Below are 15207 nucleotides of genomic sequence, written 5' to 3'. Positions count from 1 at the left end.
AACCCGTGAGGGTATCAGAACGCTTTACAGGATTGACAGGTGATATACATGACTTAGGAAGGGTGGATACAATTGAGGACGAGCAGGTAGCTGCATTAAACTAAATAAATTAATAAGCAGTAACAAATCCCGGATACATGTTGTGATAAAAACAGATAAAAACATTATGCAAGAGAGGCAGTCTCAGTTCCCGGGTGGGATGCCCAGAAGTGCCTGGCAAATATCATCCTGAAATGCTGTGGGTAATGTCGTAGTAGTATGTGAAACAGAGTCACTGAGGTGATAGCAATGCGAGCGTTAGGAGAGGAATTTGCCCATTAGGAAAGTTTTGGCCTCCTTTTTAGGTTTCGACTGGAGCACGGAGCTTTAGCTCCGCCTCCAGAGAAATCTGTAGTCTTCAGTAAGGGACACTTGAATACGCCCTCTGTTCCATTGGCTAGCTCCATAAATGGAGGCTAGCCATTGGAACAGAGATCTGTCCGTCATTCACGGACCAGATTCGGGGGCGTTCCCGAGATTTTTTCCCTGGGCGTTCCCTCTGTGTAGTCATCGGGCGGTGGGCGGAGTTTCGTTTTTTTTTGGGTGTTTGTGTCCGTCATTATGCCGACCACGGCCGCCGCAAGAAGTCCAGGTGAGTGCATTCCTTTCCCGCCCCCCCCCCTCCCGCTGTCCATGCGCCGTTCCCGCCCGCCCCCCTCCCGCTGTCCGTACCCGCCCCCCCTTCCCCGTGTGCCCGTAGGTGCTTGTTTTCATGGTGTCCACTGGTTTCTTTTTCCTGGGATTTAGTACTCTATGCTTTCTTCCTGTCAAGCAAGCCAGGAAAGAGACTTGTAGCGCGAGCAGTTTAAAACTGATGTAGCTGATCCAAACGACGTCTAACACTTTTGCTGTCCGTGCTTGATGCGCTCTGGGAGGACCGGGATGTCCGCTTCGATATTTCTCCACAGTAAGGGACAAACAGACTGCTCAGACATTGCCCCGTGCCCCCGTCTGAAAGCTTATGTACATCTGGCCAAACCTTAATGTAGCACATTGCATGGTGCCAGGTTTACGCCGTCGCACAGTGCCTTTAAATTGCTCCAACTCGCCGTGTTTACTATCTCCCTTAGCAAAGAATGAGTGTATGAATTATCGTTTAGTGCACAGAGGGGCTCCAGTGCCGCTGCACCACCGGCAGCTATGCGACCGGATCAGCAGCTTGAGAAACGCTGTCTCGAGATACCCACTCTCTCCTGCCCCTCACCTCTCCCTTCACTTCTCTCAGAATGAGTCCCCCTAATACCCTTTCTAGTACCCCTTTCCCCATTCACTCGTCCTGTGCCACTCTCTCTTTCCCTCATGCCCCCCCCCTTTCGATGGCTCTCATTCCGCCAATCACTCTCTCTCCTTCATGTTCCCCTCTTTCGAAGTCTGTTTCGGCACATCTTTCTCTCGTCCTCTTTCGATCGTCTCTCTTCCCTCATTTCCATCTAAATCCTCCCTGCACTGTAGCTCGCCCTGCTGGCCCCCACCCACCTCATCCACACACATAGCCACCCAAAAGACATACAGATATGCATGAGGCATCCGCACAAATACAGATACGCCCAAGAGACAGCCACACACAGAGATACACGGCCACACTCACCCGCCAGTCTATTTGACAGTGTAATTGAATTAGACACCACATTCTCTTGTCGTAAAGGATCTGTTCTAACCATGTGGCAATCTCTCTGACATTCTCTACCCCTCCACCATTCATCCATTCTATTTAGCTTCACCTTTCTTTTTCATTGTGCATGTCTTCCTATTCTTTTCATTGAGCGCATAAGGCTCTAATCACAATGTATTCATACATTTTCGTAATGTAATCAATGTTACACCTATGCACCTAACAGCAACTGAACTCTGCTGTACGCTCAATGCAAGCAAGAAAGTCAATTCGAGCTGCGGCTTTTGTAATATCCATTTCCCAGGCTTGCTATTTGGTGTGGTCTAACGGCGTTGTTGGGTTTCATTTTAAGCCTTCATTTGAGTAGATGAGGTCCGTTTTAGAATAGTTGTGGAGTACACAGCATGTAATGCCTCCTTGGAGAAAGCCGCACGTATATTTTCGGAAATGGGACCATGCAAGCTTATTCTTAGTCTTTCTGACATTAATTTAACAAGCAGATTTAGTTTCCTGGACTGGGGAGATGTTCTCCTGATTCACTATTTTATTTTTTAATTGGTTACGCGTTTGCTATTGCTTTCAAGCAGTAACCTAAGAAAGTTCACGCTTTAGATGTTGCCACCATAGTGTTTTCATGCAGGATATGAGTGCAAGGTGACAGTATGATTCTTCTTTTAGCTTCTTTCAAAGAACAGTCGCTATGATCAATGGCCGTTGGCCTTCTTCCGTATCACTCATTGATGTCAATTAAATATTTTCCCTCCAGACTCCAGAAATAGAGGATTCTTCAACATTGTTCCGCGCTGAGGATCAGACTGTACATATGCTTTACTTTTGTCTGATTTTTGCCTTTAGTACTTAAAGCTCATTGATATAGTTTGATTGAAGGAAACATTTTCAGCTGTCAGTAGGAACCGCAAGTTATTTTTTCATCTGGTCAGTGTTTTAAATAAATACAGAAACGTTTGAACACCGGCTTTATTTTGCTTCCCAGGAGCAGCAGTCTGTTCTTTTTGTCCATTTGTTTCCCTTTCATTGATTTAGATTGCATTTTGTAGCGTCGTGAAAGTGTTTTGTGTGTGCTTTGTGCTCTTTCCTCGTAATTGTTTTCTGTTCTGTGTCTTGGATAAAAGGTAGTTGGCCTACAACCGGTATGTGACAATAGTGGTAAAATCCCCTGGCATAATAGTTTCTCAGTATTACATCTTTTCAATGTCTCAATGTGGCTTCTTTCATCTGATGTGAGCCCGCAAAAGCTGACCTCAGTAGCTCCACAGTTTTTTTTATTTCCATTACATCGCTCAGTTTCTTGCCATATAGATTATTCTGATATTCGATTTTATTCATTTGATTGATTTGGGAAACAAGTTGGAAATGTACCAACGGAGAACGATTCTCATATTTTCAGCCTGTTTCCGATTTTTTTTTAGGCTATTCAAGGAGTATTTTCTAAAATATATCTTGGTTTCATATTCCCAGGTGTGACAACACGTGTACAACGGGCACACGCAGAATTTCTCCCTAGTGGAAGAATTCTCTGCCAGAGTATAAATCGTGTAACTTCTCCTGTGCTTTTTTCCTCCATGGGGAAAACATTAGAAATTCCCCTTCCTTAATCTCGATCGAGCAGGTTGCGTGGCAAGGGGGCGAATGTAGCCGCAAAGTATTTAACGCTAATGTCTTTGTCGTGCCAGAACCTGTAAAATTGACTCGATTATCATAGAGAGACGCGAGTCAGGAAATAAATGAGATGTTTGACTAGCTAATGGGGCACATAGGTTACCACTCAGATCTATAGGTGTATGCGCCTATATAGCTATATATACACTCGGTGTAAGTCTCAGCCTCCCCTCTCTGTATGTCTGAATAATCCATACATATATTGAGATTTGAATACTTGCTGCAGAAGTTACATCCATGCCATGTCATTTCCAGTTGCACACAACGCGACAGACACAACATATCTGCAGATGGGCTGGCTGTCTTTGCGCCAACGGCATACTAAAGTTTCAAACTATTTCAAAGTTTATTCTCCCAGTGCGTCCTGTCTGGTAGCTTAGATCTGCTACACAATTACAACGGCTTTGTTTGTTTTATTTATACAAAAGCAAACCGTTCTTGACTGGATAAAATGAGTACCACAACCGCCCGCGATAATAACGCTTGTCATTTACAGCGCTGTTGTGTTATAGAACTCGTCTGCAAGTAATTGCTGCCTGCTGAGCTCGTCCAGTAGGGTACCATAGGTCTCACATTTGCGAGAGATTAAGCTATTGCCAATGTAAGTGACAATGCCATTTATTTATCTGTATTCAAAACCAACACATAAATCAAAATTTTGTCATTTACAATGCCAATAGCTCTAACTTTTCAAGAGGCGAAACCGTTGCATTGTAAATGCTTGTTGAAGTGTGCCAGAGACTGAAGTCTTTTACGTACTTTAAGTTGTCCATGCACTCCTGCATGGAGCTAGCCTTTACGATCCAATCGTCTAGATGAGGGGTACACATATAATCCCTTCCTCGTGAGGTGAACTGCCACCAACGTGAGGCATTTTGTGAATAACCTTGATGCCGACTTTATCCAAAAGGGCAGTACTTTGAACTGATAATGCGATTTGTTTACTACAACTGGCGATAGTCTCTGTGCTTGTAGTTCTTTGCATCCAGCATCCAAGTATCTAGGGCCTGTGCTGTGAAAGCCACAGAGTTAACGAAAAGTTTCTCCACCTAGTAGAATTCCTTCTGTCCCTACTCTTAGGGTTCAAGACATAGGATGTGGTTAAAGCTCACGTTGTTACTGCTCTTGTTCCCTGGTTGTTAATTTGTGACCTTAGTCAAAATCCTTTTTGCTCCCTTCAGATGCGCCCCCATTTTGACTTTGAGCTTATGACTTTTCATTTTCCCAACAATCGTCATTTTAATGATGTGGATCTTAGTCTCATTTGGGAGGTTGAGGAGGTCCTTTTAGGGTCCCTGTACAGTCACGATTACTTTTCTACACCAACCTGGGTTGAGAAGGTGTGCCCTTGTATGGCTTTTCCTTTGGACCCATTGTGTTTTCACCAACCACAGAGATATCTCAGAGATGTTTGAGACCTATTCTTGGGCAGAAACGTTTGAATCTTAGATTGCAAGGCAACTAAGATTTTAAGTGGAGGGGAAGTTATTTATCTGTTGCATCAATTTGTCAACCAGGCAACTTATAAGAAAATGCCTCTCGGATTAACATGTTCTGAATCTGTAAAGCCCTCCTGGGACTTAGGAAAAACATATTTTTATTTTTTATTTTAACGAATGTGGAAGGGGGTGCACTCTTTGTGAGCGAACTCCTGATCGCTTTGATGATTTAAACAAAGCTGCGTGTATGTTTGTTTTGATATTTCTTATGTTAACTGATCAGTAAATTGTTTTAACTTTAAGCAGTGACTTAACTTCTTTTTTAGTTTTTGTGTTACGGACTGTAGAGTTTTTTAAATTTCCATTTTGCATTTCCTAAATAGCGAATCCTAAGGAATCCCTATTTAGGAAATGCAAAATGGAATGTACAAAAATTGTGATGTCCTAATATCGATTCCTATGGAGTTCTAATCGCTATTAGGAAATCGCAATTTAGGAAATGCAAAAACATTCCTACCTATGGGCCTAAAGGCCATCGGTACCATTTTGTATTTAGGAATTACTTTGTACGTGTGCTTAGTACATCACAGATAGGAAATCCCTAAATGCGATTTCTACTGGATAGAAATCAAATTTTACGACCGCATATATGCCTCTGTATATATTAGGAAAGGCAATTTAGCATTTCTTAAACCAAAATTGCGATTCGGTCCATTATATGTTAACTCCTTTCGTACATATTCCCTTAATAACTAATATTTTATTATCTTATATGCATAAGGGATGCTTTATGTACCTCCAAGCTATATATCTGAACTGAATTATGAGGAATCAGTCACTGAAAATCCCTTACTCTCACACAGTCATCATTTACTTCACATAGTTTAATACCTTCATATTCTCCCATTATCAAGGGTAGACACATTTTGATTAATGATCTTCTCCCACTAGAACAAGGGTAATACTGGTTTGCCATTTCTGCTGGTGCTGTAACTAAACCTAAGCAAGTCTGGCTGGGTTGGGATGGGAATGCTCCCTACATGGTGAACAGCTGAGTCCCGCTGCCCTGAATGCCCGACTGTGTATATCAGTTATCCTGTTTTTTAATCTTTATTTTTGGCCTCACCTCACACTAATCTAGTCTGTTTGCAGAGACATAGGCTCGCCATTAACATAAATGAGGTTCGGGATCTGTTTTGTGACTTGGAGGGACACAACAAGCATGCCCTTTTTTGCACTGACAGTGGACTACCGTTCCTATACTATGTTAAGTAAATAGAGCAGCGGTGGCAGCGTACCTTGTTTTGTGCATTCATCGTTGTGGCCAGACCTTATAATCTGGGTCACAGAAACGGTGGTCTACAGGCCAACTCGTGTAAATTTCAACTTCTATACAATAACCCAGATCCTATCGCTAACATCGAAACCGTATGTTGTGCACATTCATGTATGCGGTCTATGTGATACAGGTACGTACAAGTAAAACAGATTAATGGAGGCCTATGGGATCGATTTTTAGAATGACCCTTATTAGCGAATGCAAGTGCACTCCTGACATTCCTGAAGTTGGAAGGAGGAGACCTACGCACTGATGTGGGGACAAATGAGACAAGGATCCTTTTGAAACTAAATTAGCCTTTTTGCTGAGAATGACCACGGATTCAACTTCCTGTAGCACTGTTATTTGAGGGATGCTGAGGGCAAAGGTGGGAATGCAGCCTCTGTTCAGCATGAACAAGGCCACTTTCGAGAGATCTGCCCTCGGTCTCTTTACAGATTACTGTTCAGTGTGGGGCATAACAGCCAAGTAGAGAAAGCAACGCATAGAGTGGAGCTGTTATTCCAGTTCCAAGTTCTCTATGACCAAGGAAGGGAGTGCACGGCAGAGTACTCAGAACTGCTGTGCAAACAAAGCTGCTGTCTGTCAGACAGACAGCTTCACAGAGGTGAGGAGACATCACAAGTATAGTCCTTGCTTTAATGTTCACCTTGGGTTTACACTGTTTTGCCAAGAGAAAATCAAGCCACCTTGCCAAGAGATGTAGGGTCTGTGAGTGCCCTACTGCCTTTGAAGTAGGTCTTTGCATAGGTACATCAAGACCACTAGTGCAGGGCTGACACAAACAAAACATATGCTCACCCATTCAGAGGACAAGCTGACAACAGCAAAGACCACCAAGTGAGACCGCCACTTGGCAGCAGCAACCTCAAAGATGCAACATCTTCATGGGTGCCTGGAGCCGAGAAACATCTTCACCAGAGAGGCAGCTTACAGACAAAGTTGGACTGCAACTAACCATGCTGGAGGCACTAAAATTCAGCTGCCAAGACACCCTCTGTGCGAACAAACCTACAACACTGACAGACTGAGCACACTTTCAATATTTTTGGAGGGGGGAGGGGGGGATTCGCAAATCTGCCCTTGACACTTATGCCATAACTTTGTCACTGAATGCATTGCCTCGCGGACTCTGTAAGGGTTACAACGGGCTTGGCGGGCTTCATGGTGGAGCGTATATCACAAGATCGGTAGTGTAGGCACATTGTAAAATCTTGTTGCACCCTTGTTGAAAAAGAAGGTGAGTGAGAGATGAAGAGAAGAGGGTGAAAAGGAAAATGAGGTGGAGATAGAGATGAGTTATCGCATGGTTGTGCTGTGCCATGCACAGGTGGTCGGTGGTGAAGTGGAGACTCCTATAGGACCATCTCATGGAGGTTTGTACGTACCCAGGTGTATGTCTAGGGATGACCACATTTCGCCTCTCGCTGTGTGGTTGGGAGCGTGTGTTGCCGCTATGTTGTCGGCCCCTCTTAGAAAGGTGATCCAGTTGACTCATCCCTTGAAAGTGGCCTTCCCTGTGTTTTTCCAGTTTGCTAGAATTGTTTTGACTGCTGCCGTGAGGAGGAGGTCTACCAGGTGTCCGGCGTGGCTTGGACGGTGATGAGGACGGGCGCCTGAGTCCATTACCGCCGCCACCCCGAGACAAAATAACGGCGAGCAATGGTCCTGCACACAAAAGAAAAAGGAATAAGCGGCAGAATCCGGCGTGCGAAGACACAGAGCACAAGTTGGCAGACACGAACCAAGGCAAAGAAGCAGGAGAAAGGAGTAACCAGCAGCAGACGAAGCGAGGGCAGGAGCAGAGCGGGAGGAGCCCGAGATGGCGACACTCTACTGAGGAGACGGAGGCTCAACTACACCGCTGCAAGCGTAAGGAGAGAGGCAGCGGGGGGGGGGGGGGGGGGTGGAGAACGCAGAGCAAGACGGGAAGAGCACCCATACAGGAAGCGGTGCAGGATAAAAAGCCAATCAAGGTCAGGAAGATCGATCGATCGATCCGATCTAAATCGAAACTGAAACCAAAACGGTGTAGTCGGGGAAAAACAAGCGGCCATTTTGCGCACTGCCGGCTCCCGCCCCCTCCCCCTCCGCAAAACTAACACGCCTGTGAGAGCTACAGGTAGAGCGGAACACGATCAGAGGAAACAAAAGAGCGAAAGTGAAGGGATAAAGAAGATCAGTAGGAACCGCAGCGGAGAGCCCAGGAGGGCGGCACATGACTGGTGTGACGAGGGGCTCCTCAACAACGCCACGGCTAAAAGTAAGGAAGCCGCGCTATTAGGACAGAGCAGCGAGGGCGAAATCAAAAGGCTGACTAGAGGCCAATAACATCAGCGATCAAGGAAAGCTGACAGAAGCTGCCTTCCTGCGCATCGCCCCTCCTTCTACCCCGCCAACTAACGGGGCATACAGAACCGAAGCGGCCATTTGCGCTCAGCCGCATCACAAGCTCCGCAGATCTGCAGATCACTGCTAGCAACACAATCAGGGGCGACAAGAGGCGAAAGGGGTAAACGCATCCAAAAAAACGCGCCAGCCAGCAAGCGAGGGCAGCGTAAAGGGAGAGCCGAAACCAATACAAACGGGAGCGGCCATCTTGCGCCTCACCCCACCCCGTCCCAAAACAACAAGTACTGCAGCACAAAGCAAGCACACAAAGCCACATAGAGCAAGGCGGAGCCACTTAGCGGGAGGAAGTAGCCTTGCGCTGACACGAGAGCGAGTGGCAACGGAGAGACACAACAGAGGGTAACGCCAGCCACCACAACAAACAAGCCCAGACACAGGCTAGAAACCGTGAGAACACAAGACCCTCAAATACCGCGCAGGTGTGCTGCAAGCGGGGGCTGTGCCCAGAAACGAGGGCACCCCAATTCCGGCAAAACTAAGCAAGCAGGAAGGTGAAAGGGGTCAACAAAGCACGCAAGTCTGCCCACAAAAGCGATCAAAAAGACCCACAACTAGAGCGCGGGCCAGCACAACCAAAGCCCACATAGACGCTCACCCATAAGTGGCACTGGCGGGAGCAAAAACGAGAACAAGGACAATAAGAGAGCCCTGCAGGTTCCGGCTGGAAGGACTAGGCTCAACACAACAAAGGGTCGACAGGCTACATACATATCTAGCCAGAAGAGGGGTCGCAACGATGGCAGGGCAGGATGGCAAATCCTCCAACGACATCAAAAAGGTGCGGAAAGACACACTGGAATCCCCGTCAAAGCTTAAGAACAATCAGAACAGCGAAACCACACTAGACACACTCGTTAAAAAAATCACTGAAGGGAATGAGCTCGCTAAAGCAACAAAGAAGACAATAGACATTATGCAGATGGAATTAGCTGCCATAAGAGCGGAACAGAGCAAAGCAAATGGTAGGCTGACAGTAGCAGAGGAAAGGATCAGCAATCTAGAAGACAACAGCGGACAAATGCGTAGAGAGCTGACACGCGTGGCAAAGACCACAGATCACCTCCAGAAAATGATGGCAGAGCAAGACGACAGAAACAGGAGGGGGAACATATGCCTCCTGGGCGTCCCGGAAGGAGAGGAGGACCAAACCGGGTCCTGCTCAGCCCTATTAGAGACACTCCTGCCACAACTAACAGGAATAACGTTTGATAGACAATTTCAAATCGATAAGGCGTGCAGAATACCAGCCCACAAACCCCAGCATGGCCGAGGGCCGCGCCCAATCATCTGCAAACCGCTACGCAGCCACCACACAGAAGCAATTTTCGCCACAGCAAGGAAGATACAAAACCTGATTTGGAACGGGAATAAAATCATAATCACACAAGTACTTAGTTCTAGTATACAAAATAGTAAGTTTCTTCTTGAAAGTAAAACACCTGGTTGGACAATCGCTTAACCCCGCTTGAGCGCCCCAACGCTACATCCCAGCCAAGTCTGTGTGTGACAGATCATGAACGATGCCACAGAGTCAAATGCGGAGGGGCTGTACTTGGCCCAGTTTGCAAATCCATTGTAGGGCAGACCCTGGCATATCGGAGACCAACAACCTCAAAACCCACGGTTGTGGCCCAGGGCTCCTGCTTGCTCCTCGGCCCCTGGGAATTGTTCCGACAACTGCCACCCAGCGGTGATGCATAAGCCTGTTTCAACTTTAAATAGAGCAATACGTTCATCTTGTACATGTTAGGGCTTGCACATTGCAGTGAATACCATGTTAGTGGAGGTAGACCCCGACACCCTGTCCTTAAATCTGCTAAGGGACCTGTGTTTGTATAGAGGGCACTCACAAACCAGGGCAGAGAGGTCCTTGTGAGTAACATTAGAGACAGATAGAGAAACTGTAGGTATGGGACTCTAGGGAGGGAGTATTGTGGTGTAAGGCTCTCTTAGCCCCTTAGAGCAGGTTTTCTCGAGTCAGACCCGCCCCCAGTTTCACCGTCAGACTTTAGGAGTTATTCCCATGGGTGGATTAAGGCCAGGGCCACTGGAAATATGTGTTTATGCAGCCGCTGCGTTTTTCGCATAGTTATGGATCTGCTGCATTTGCCACATAATCCATCTTCCACTGCATAACATGCAGATTTTAACAACAAAACATTATGTTTCTAGCTCAAATGGTCCAAAGGTTAAAAAAATGCAGTGACACGCGTTGCTGTATAGTGGAAGGACCTTTGCAAACGCTGGTTGGTCTCCTTTCTGTTGCTTATGACTAGGTTTAGGGGTTACACTGGCACTAATGAGGTGCAACCTATGCCCAGACAGTGTTAATAAGTGTACAAATGACAAAATAATGAAGTGATACTATCATAAAATGTGCTGCATCACGCCACATACTTTCCCTTTTCTTGCCGCATTAGTCCGTCAATCCAGCTGCATAATTTAGCCCTCTCCTGCTGCATAAGTCCAGTGGCCCTGGTTAGGCTATCTGAAACCCTGACATTGCAAGTGGCTCTCCAGAAGGCTACAGCTAAACCGATTAACAGCAACTCTTGGAGTACACGGGATATTTACAGTACTCAGAAATAGATAAAGAGCTATATAAACAACATTTTTGGTATCGCCTCTTCACCACAGCACCTCTTCCAATTTACCAAGAATTTTCAGAATATGAATGTGTACAAGGCTGCTTCCCCTCACACAGTACAGATGATTCCTTTGCATCATGATGGAGGAATGTTGCTAGCATAGAAATACCTACACAAAATCCAATATGACTCTGCACAAACGTATTGAACACAAAAGACAATGGCACAAATGTGATGAGAAATAAGAGCAAAGCTCATGAGCCGAGCTCAGTCTTATATCTCTGTGATTAACCCACAGACAGAAGTCCCCCCTAAAACTGTGGGCACAGCTCTTTCCCGGTTCAAGGTTTTTCCAATCAGTTTAGGGTCATCAGCCCTTATCTCTGGTATCTATGACAACAAAATCAGACCACTGGTCCCTGCCCCGGAAAGGAAATACAATATGTTGGCCTAAACTCTGAAACAGAGCTTACTTTGTTCCCCTATGTCATTCTTTGTCAGACTGCTACTCCTCACCTTCCTATCGAAGAGCCCCTCTGGGTCAAAAAGGTTTACAATTTCCTGCCCACAGCACTTCAACAGAACTCATCAATAAGACGGAGAATCTGTGTACACACAAAGCACTGATATGCTGCAAATGCGCACGATGGACATGACAATACACATACGCTACTACTACTATACAAAAAAGTTTCTGAACAGGAATGCAATAAAAAAGTAAACTCTGGAAATGCAAAGACATCCCACCCTCAAATGTAGTGCAGTACCTACTACAAAACATCAGTTTCGACATGCATTGAAATATAAAATGTACCTACCATGAATCGCTAGCAGAGATAGCCTTGTGCACCTCCAAGATAACAGAACCAATGGATCTTCAGTCCGGTTGTCATTGAGATCAGGAAATCCTGACACGTCTAGCATGTCATTCATCAAAATAAAATGAGTGAGGGTCTTGTACTGTCTGGAAATAAGGTCAACAACAGCCCCAGACACACAAGTGATGTTGGTATCAAAATGAATTCGCTCCAGTGGAATGCTAGGCTTAAGAATTCTCAGCATGTCTTCGCTCTTGATGTCAAATGCCATCATGTAGACCCGAAGATTAGTGCTGTTTCGTGTTAAAGCCTTCCAGTCCTCATCTTCTGGCATCCTGACCAAAGTCTTATTCTGAAGGGAAATATAGTGAACCAACAGAGACAGGCGATGCAAAGGCACGTGGTTGCTATTGGCCAGGACCCGTGCCATTTCAGCAGTGAAATCACAGAAGTCCAAGGCAAGAGAGCGGAGGTTCACAAATCGCTCCAATTCTACTGCAGTGATGAGAGTGGTGTCGCCAGGGATGTGATTGTCAAGTAAACTTAAGTGTTCTATGGTACTGGCAACGGGATTTGACAGAGATGCCATTGAAGTGGGTGTCACAATTTCCAGCATGAACCCACAAGATAGCCATTTCAATTGCCTACTGTTACCCAGTATTTCTTCAAACAATTGCTGTATTCTGCAAGCATAAAATAATCAAATTAGATATCCTGGTGGAAAATAACATTTTAAATAGACATGTTCTATACAACTGAACATACGAATATATGAGGCAGTTTCTTTACAGTATAAACTTTTACATTGGTAATCATTCTTACAAAGTAAAGAAGCTTTGCTGGCAACAAAGGGGGCAGGACAATATTACATTACAAACTTGCAATTTAAAGGTTACAAATAAAATTTTAAAAAAACATTTCAATTAAACAGCAACCTTCTTTCAGATCAAACACGGTGGACTCCTATTTCAAAAACAAAGCTTCTCAGACACAGCTACTCGTTTTCCAAGTCCCTAATGTCTAAACAGAGTCTCATGTATATAAATGGTGCAATCACCCTAACTTTGGGTCTCCATTAGACAAAAATTATAGTGCAACAATAACTTCATCTGCATAAACCAAAATTCCCAAAGAAGTAGAAAGACCAATAATGGTATAACAAATTCATTTGATATATCCTGAGGCCAGACTCGATATAAGTTGGAAAAATCCACTACCTTCTCCCCCCAGCCCAGTTTTGTGACAGAGCTGCACCAACACAGTTACCAAAGTTTAAACAAGGGCTCAAGCATACAGCTGCTCCATGCCGACTACACAATTACGGAGGCATACCATTAATAACACAAGTGATTAACCAACCTGTGATCTGGAGCAATACACAATACCATAATAAGGCCTTACCAGACAGGAAAAAGAGCAGAACCTACTGTTGTTGCGAGCGCTCTACACTACTTATGTGAGATGTTGCTGAGCTTTAGGACATAGTACAAACCTGTCACGGATCAATATTATTTACACACTGATACCTCAAAGTGGACTGCTGCATATAATTACTCATGTTTACTAATAATGAAGCAGGCTTCTTGAAACCACAGGCTCACATACCACTAAGATCAGGCTAGTTAATAAAACTGTTCTCTTCCTTTTCAATCAACAAGGGCGTTCAAAACGTTAATGTATGGAACAAAGCACATGTTGGATGTTATTTTGGGACAATTGTGTGGAAACCTCTACAAATACGGACTAAAACTACATGGACACAGGTATCTCATCTGTTAGTAAGACCCTAGGATACAGAATATTAATTTGTTATACTACTTTTGGAGTACTACATTTTTTATTTTTTTTGCTGTTATAACTGTACTCAAGTTCCCCAATTACATTCATGTGTGGCATGAAACCGAGAAATAAGAATGTGAAACTAACGTGATGCAAAAAAGAAAGTACACAGCCTTAGAATGATTTTACACATTAACCTCACCAAGTTTTGATTTAATCCTAACTGTAATTAAAATCGAAAACCATTTGTGACAAAGAGCAAACACAAATTTCACTTTGTAATTCATTAATGTGAATACATGATGATCACTTACATGAAACAGCTACTTGAAAGTATTGCTACAAGAGGGAATTTCACAAGTTACTCAATCACTGGGTGCACTTTTTCACACAAGACTCCTGAATGCAGCCGATCTTTCTATTTAATAATTAAAGACTATGTGACATTGGTAAGAGTTATTTGTCAATGAGGTTAGTTTTATCTACTATTAGGACTTGGTGGGGTCTAGATTAATGTCAGATATGGCTTAATGAACAAATTACTTACCTTCGATGAAGCCTTATCTGGTAGAGACTATCTGGCCGCAGATTCCTTACCTTACAATTAACCACAGGTTCAGACTGGATCAGGATTTTTTTTGTGAGCAGTGCCACTGCATGCTGGTAGGTGGCGTCGTTCAGCTCTGCATGCCGCCGTCCACGCTAGAAGTGGCGTATGTGGTCCCTATATAGGCGCCACCCCACAAGCAAAGGTCAGTTTTTGCGACTTTCCACACCAGGAGCATGGAGTTACAAAGAACACTGACCACTGATGTGGAAAACTAGGGCCCTGAAAGGGGAACAGCTCTGTCCCTAGAAATCTGAACACAGAGTGGGGAGGATGGGTGGGTCACTAAGGAATCTTCAGATCGGTAATGCCTTATCTGCTAGAGAGTCTATCAAAGGTAAACTTGTTCATCTGACAGAGATAAATTACCAAGGATTATTAACCTTAGAATAGAATAGGTAAAAAGTTTCTAAAGCATGCAAATACCGAGGTGTCTTGCGCTAGAGAACTACAATTTAGCGGACAAAAGACAAACTTAGTACAAGAAATGAAGAGCCGTGTCTTCACAGATTTCCTGAAAGATATCAGATTTGTTTGACATTTCATAGGCAAGGACAAAGACTTCCAGAATTTGCCAGCTAAGTATGAAAAGCTTCTGCCTCCCCAACTGGTCTTTTATTTTAGGTATGTCTACAAATCTAGATGAGGATGATCTTAAATCACGACGTGGAATATATCACTTAAAAGCTTTCTGAAAATAATGATGGGCAATTCCATACAATGCTTTCTAAACCATGCACAAAGCCTTGAATTTTACCCTTTCAGAGACATGCAACCAGTGAAGGTCACGTATACTCTTGGAGATGGGAATAAATTTGGGCATTTTTAAGAGCAAGATGGCTGCCACATTTTGCAGTGATTGAAGACGTTTGTGAATGTCCAAGTCAAGCGCGT

At 44.4% G+C, this 15207-nt stretch overlaps 1 protein-coding gene across 1 annotated transcript in view; it reads right to left on the bottom strand.

Moving 5' to 3' along the window:
- FBXO33 (F-box protein 33) overlaps window positions 1-15207 on the bottom strand; it is a 124065-nt gene that overhangs the window by 27137 nt on the left and 81721 nt on the right. The window contains exon 3 of the mRNA XM_078659753.1: window positions 11928-12610. Coding sequence (XP_078515879.1) covers window positions 11928-12610 — 683 coding nt within the window. The remainder of the gene's footprint in view (window positions 1-11927; window positions 12611-15207) is intronic.

Source organism: Lissotriton helveticus, chromosome 9 (assembly GCF_964261635.1).
Source record: "Lissotriton helveticus chromosome 9, aLisHel1.1, whole genome shotgun sequence".
Classification (NCBI taxonomy): domain Eukaryota; kingdom Metazoa; phylum Chordata; class Amphibia; order Caudata; family Salamandridae; genus Lissotriton; species Lissotriton helveticus.
Note: the sequence above shows the minus strand (reverse complement) of the source record. Positions and strands in the feature narration are given on the sequence as shown.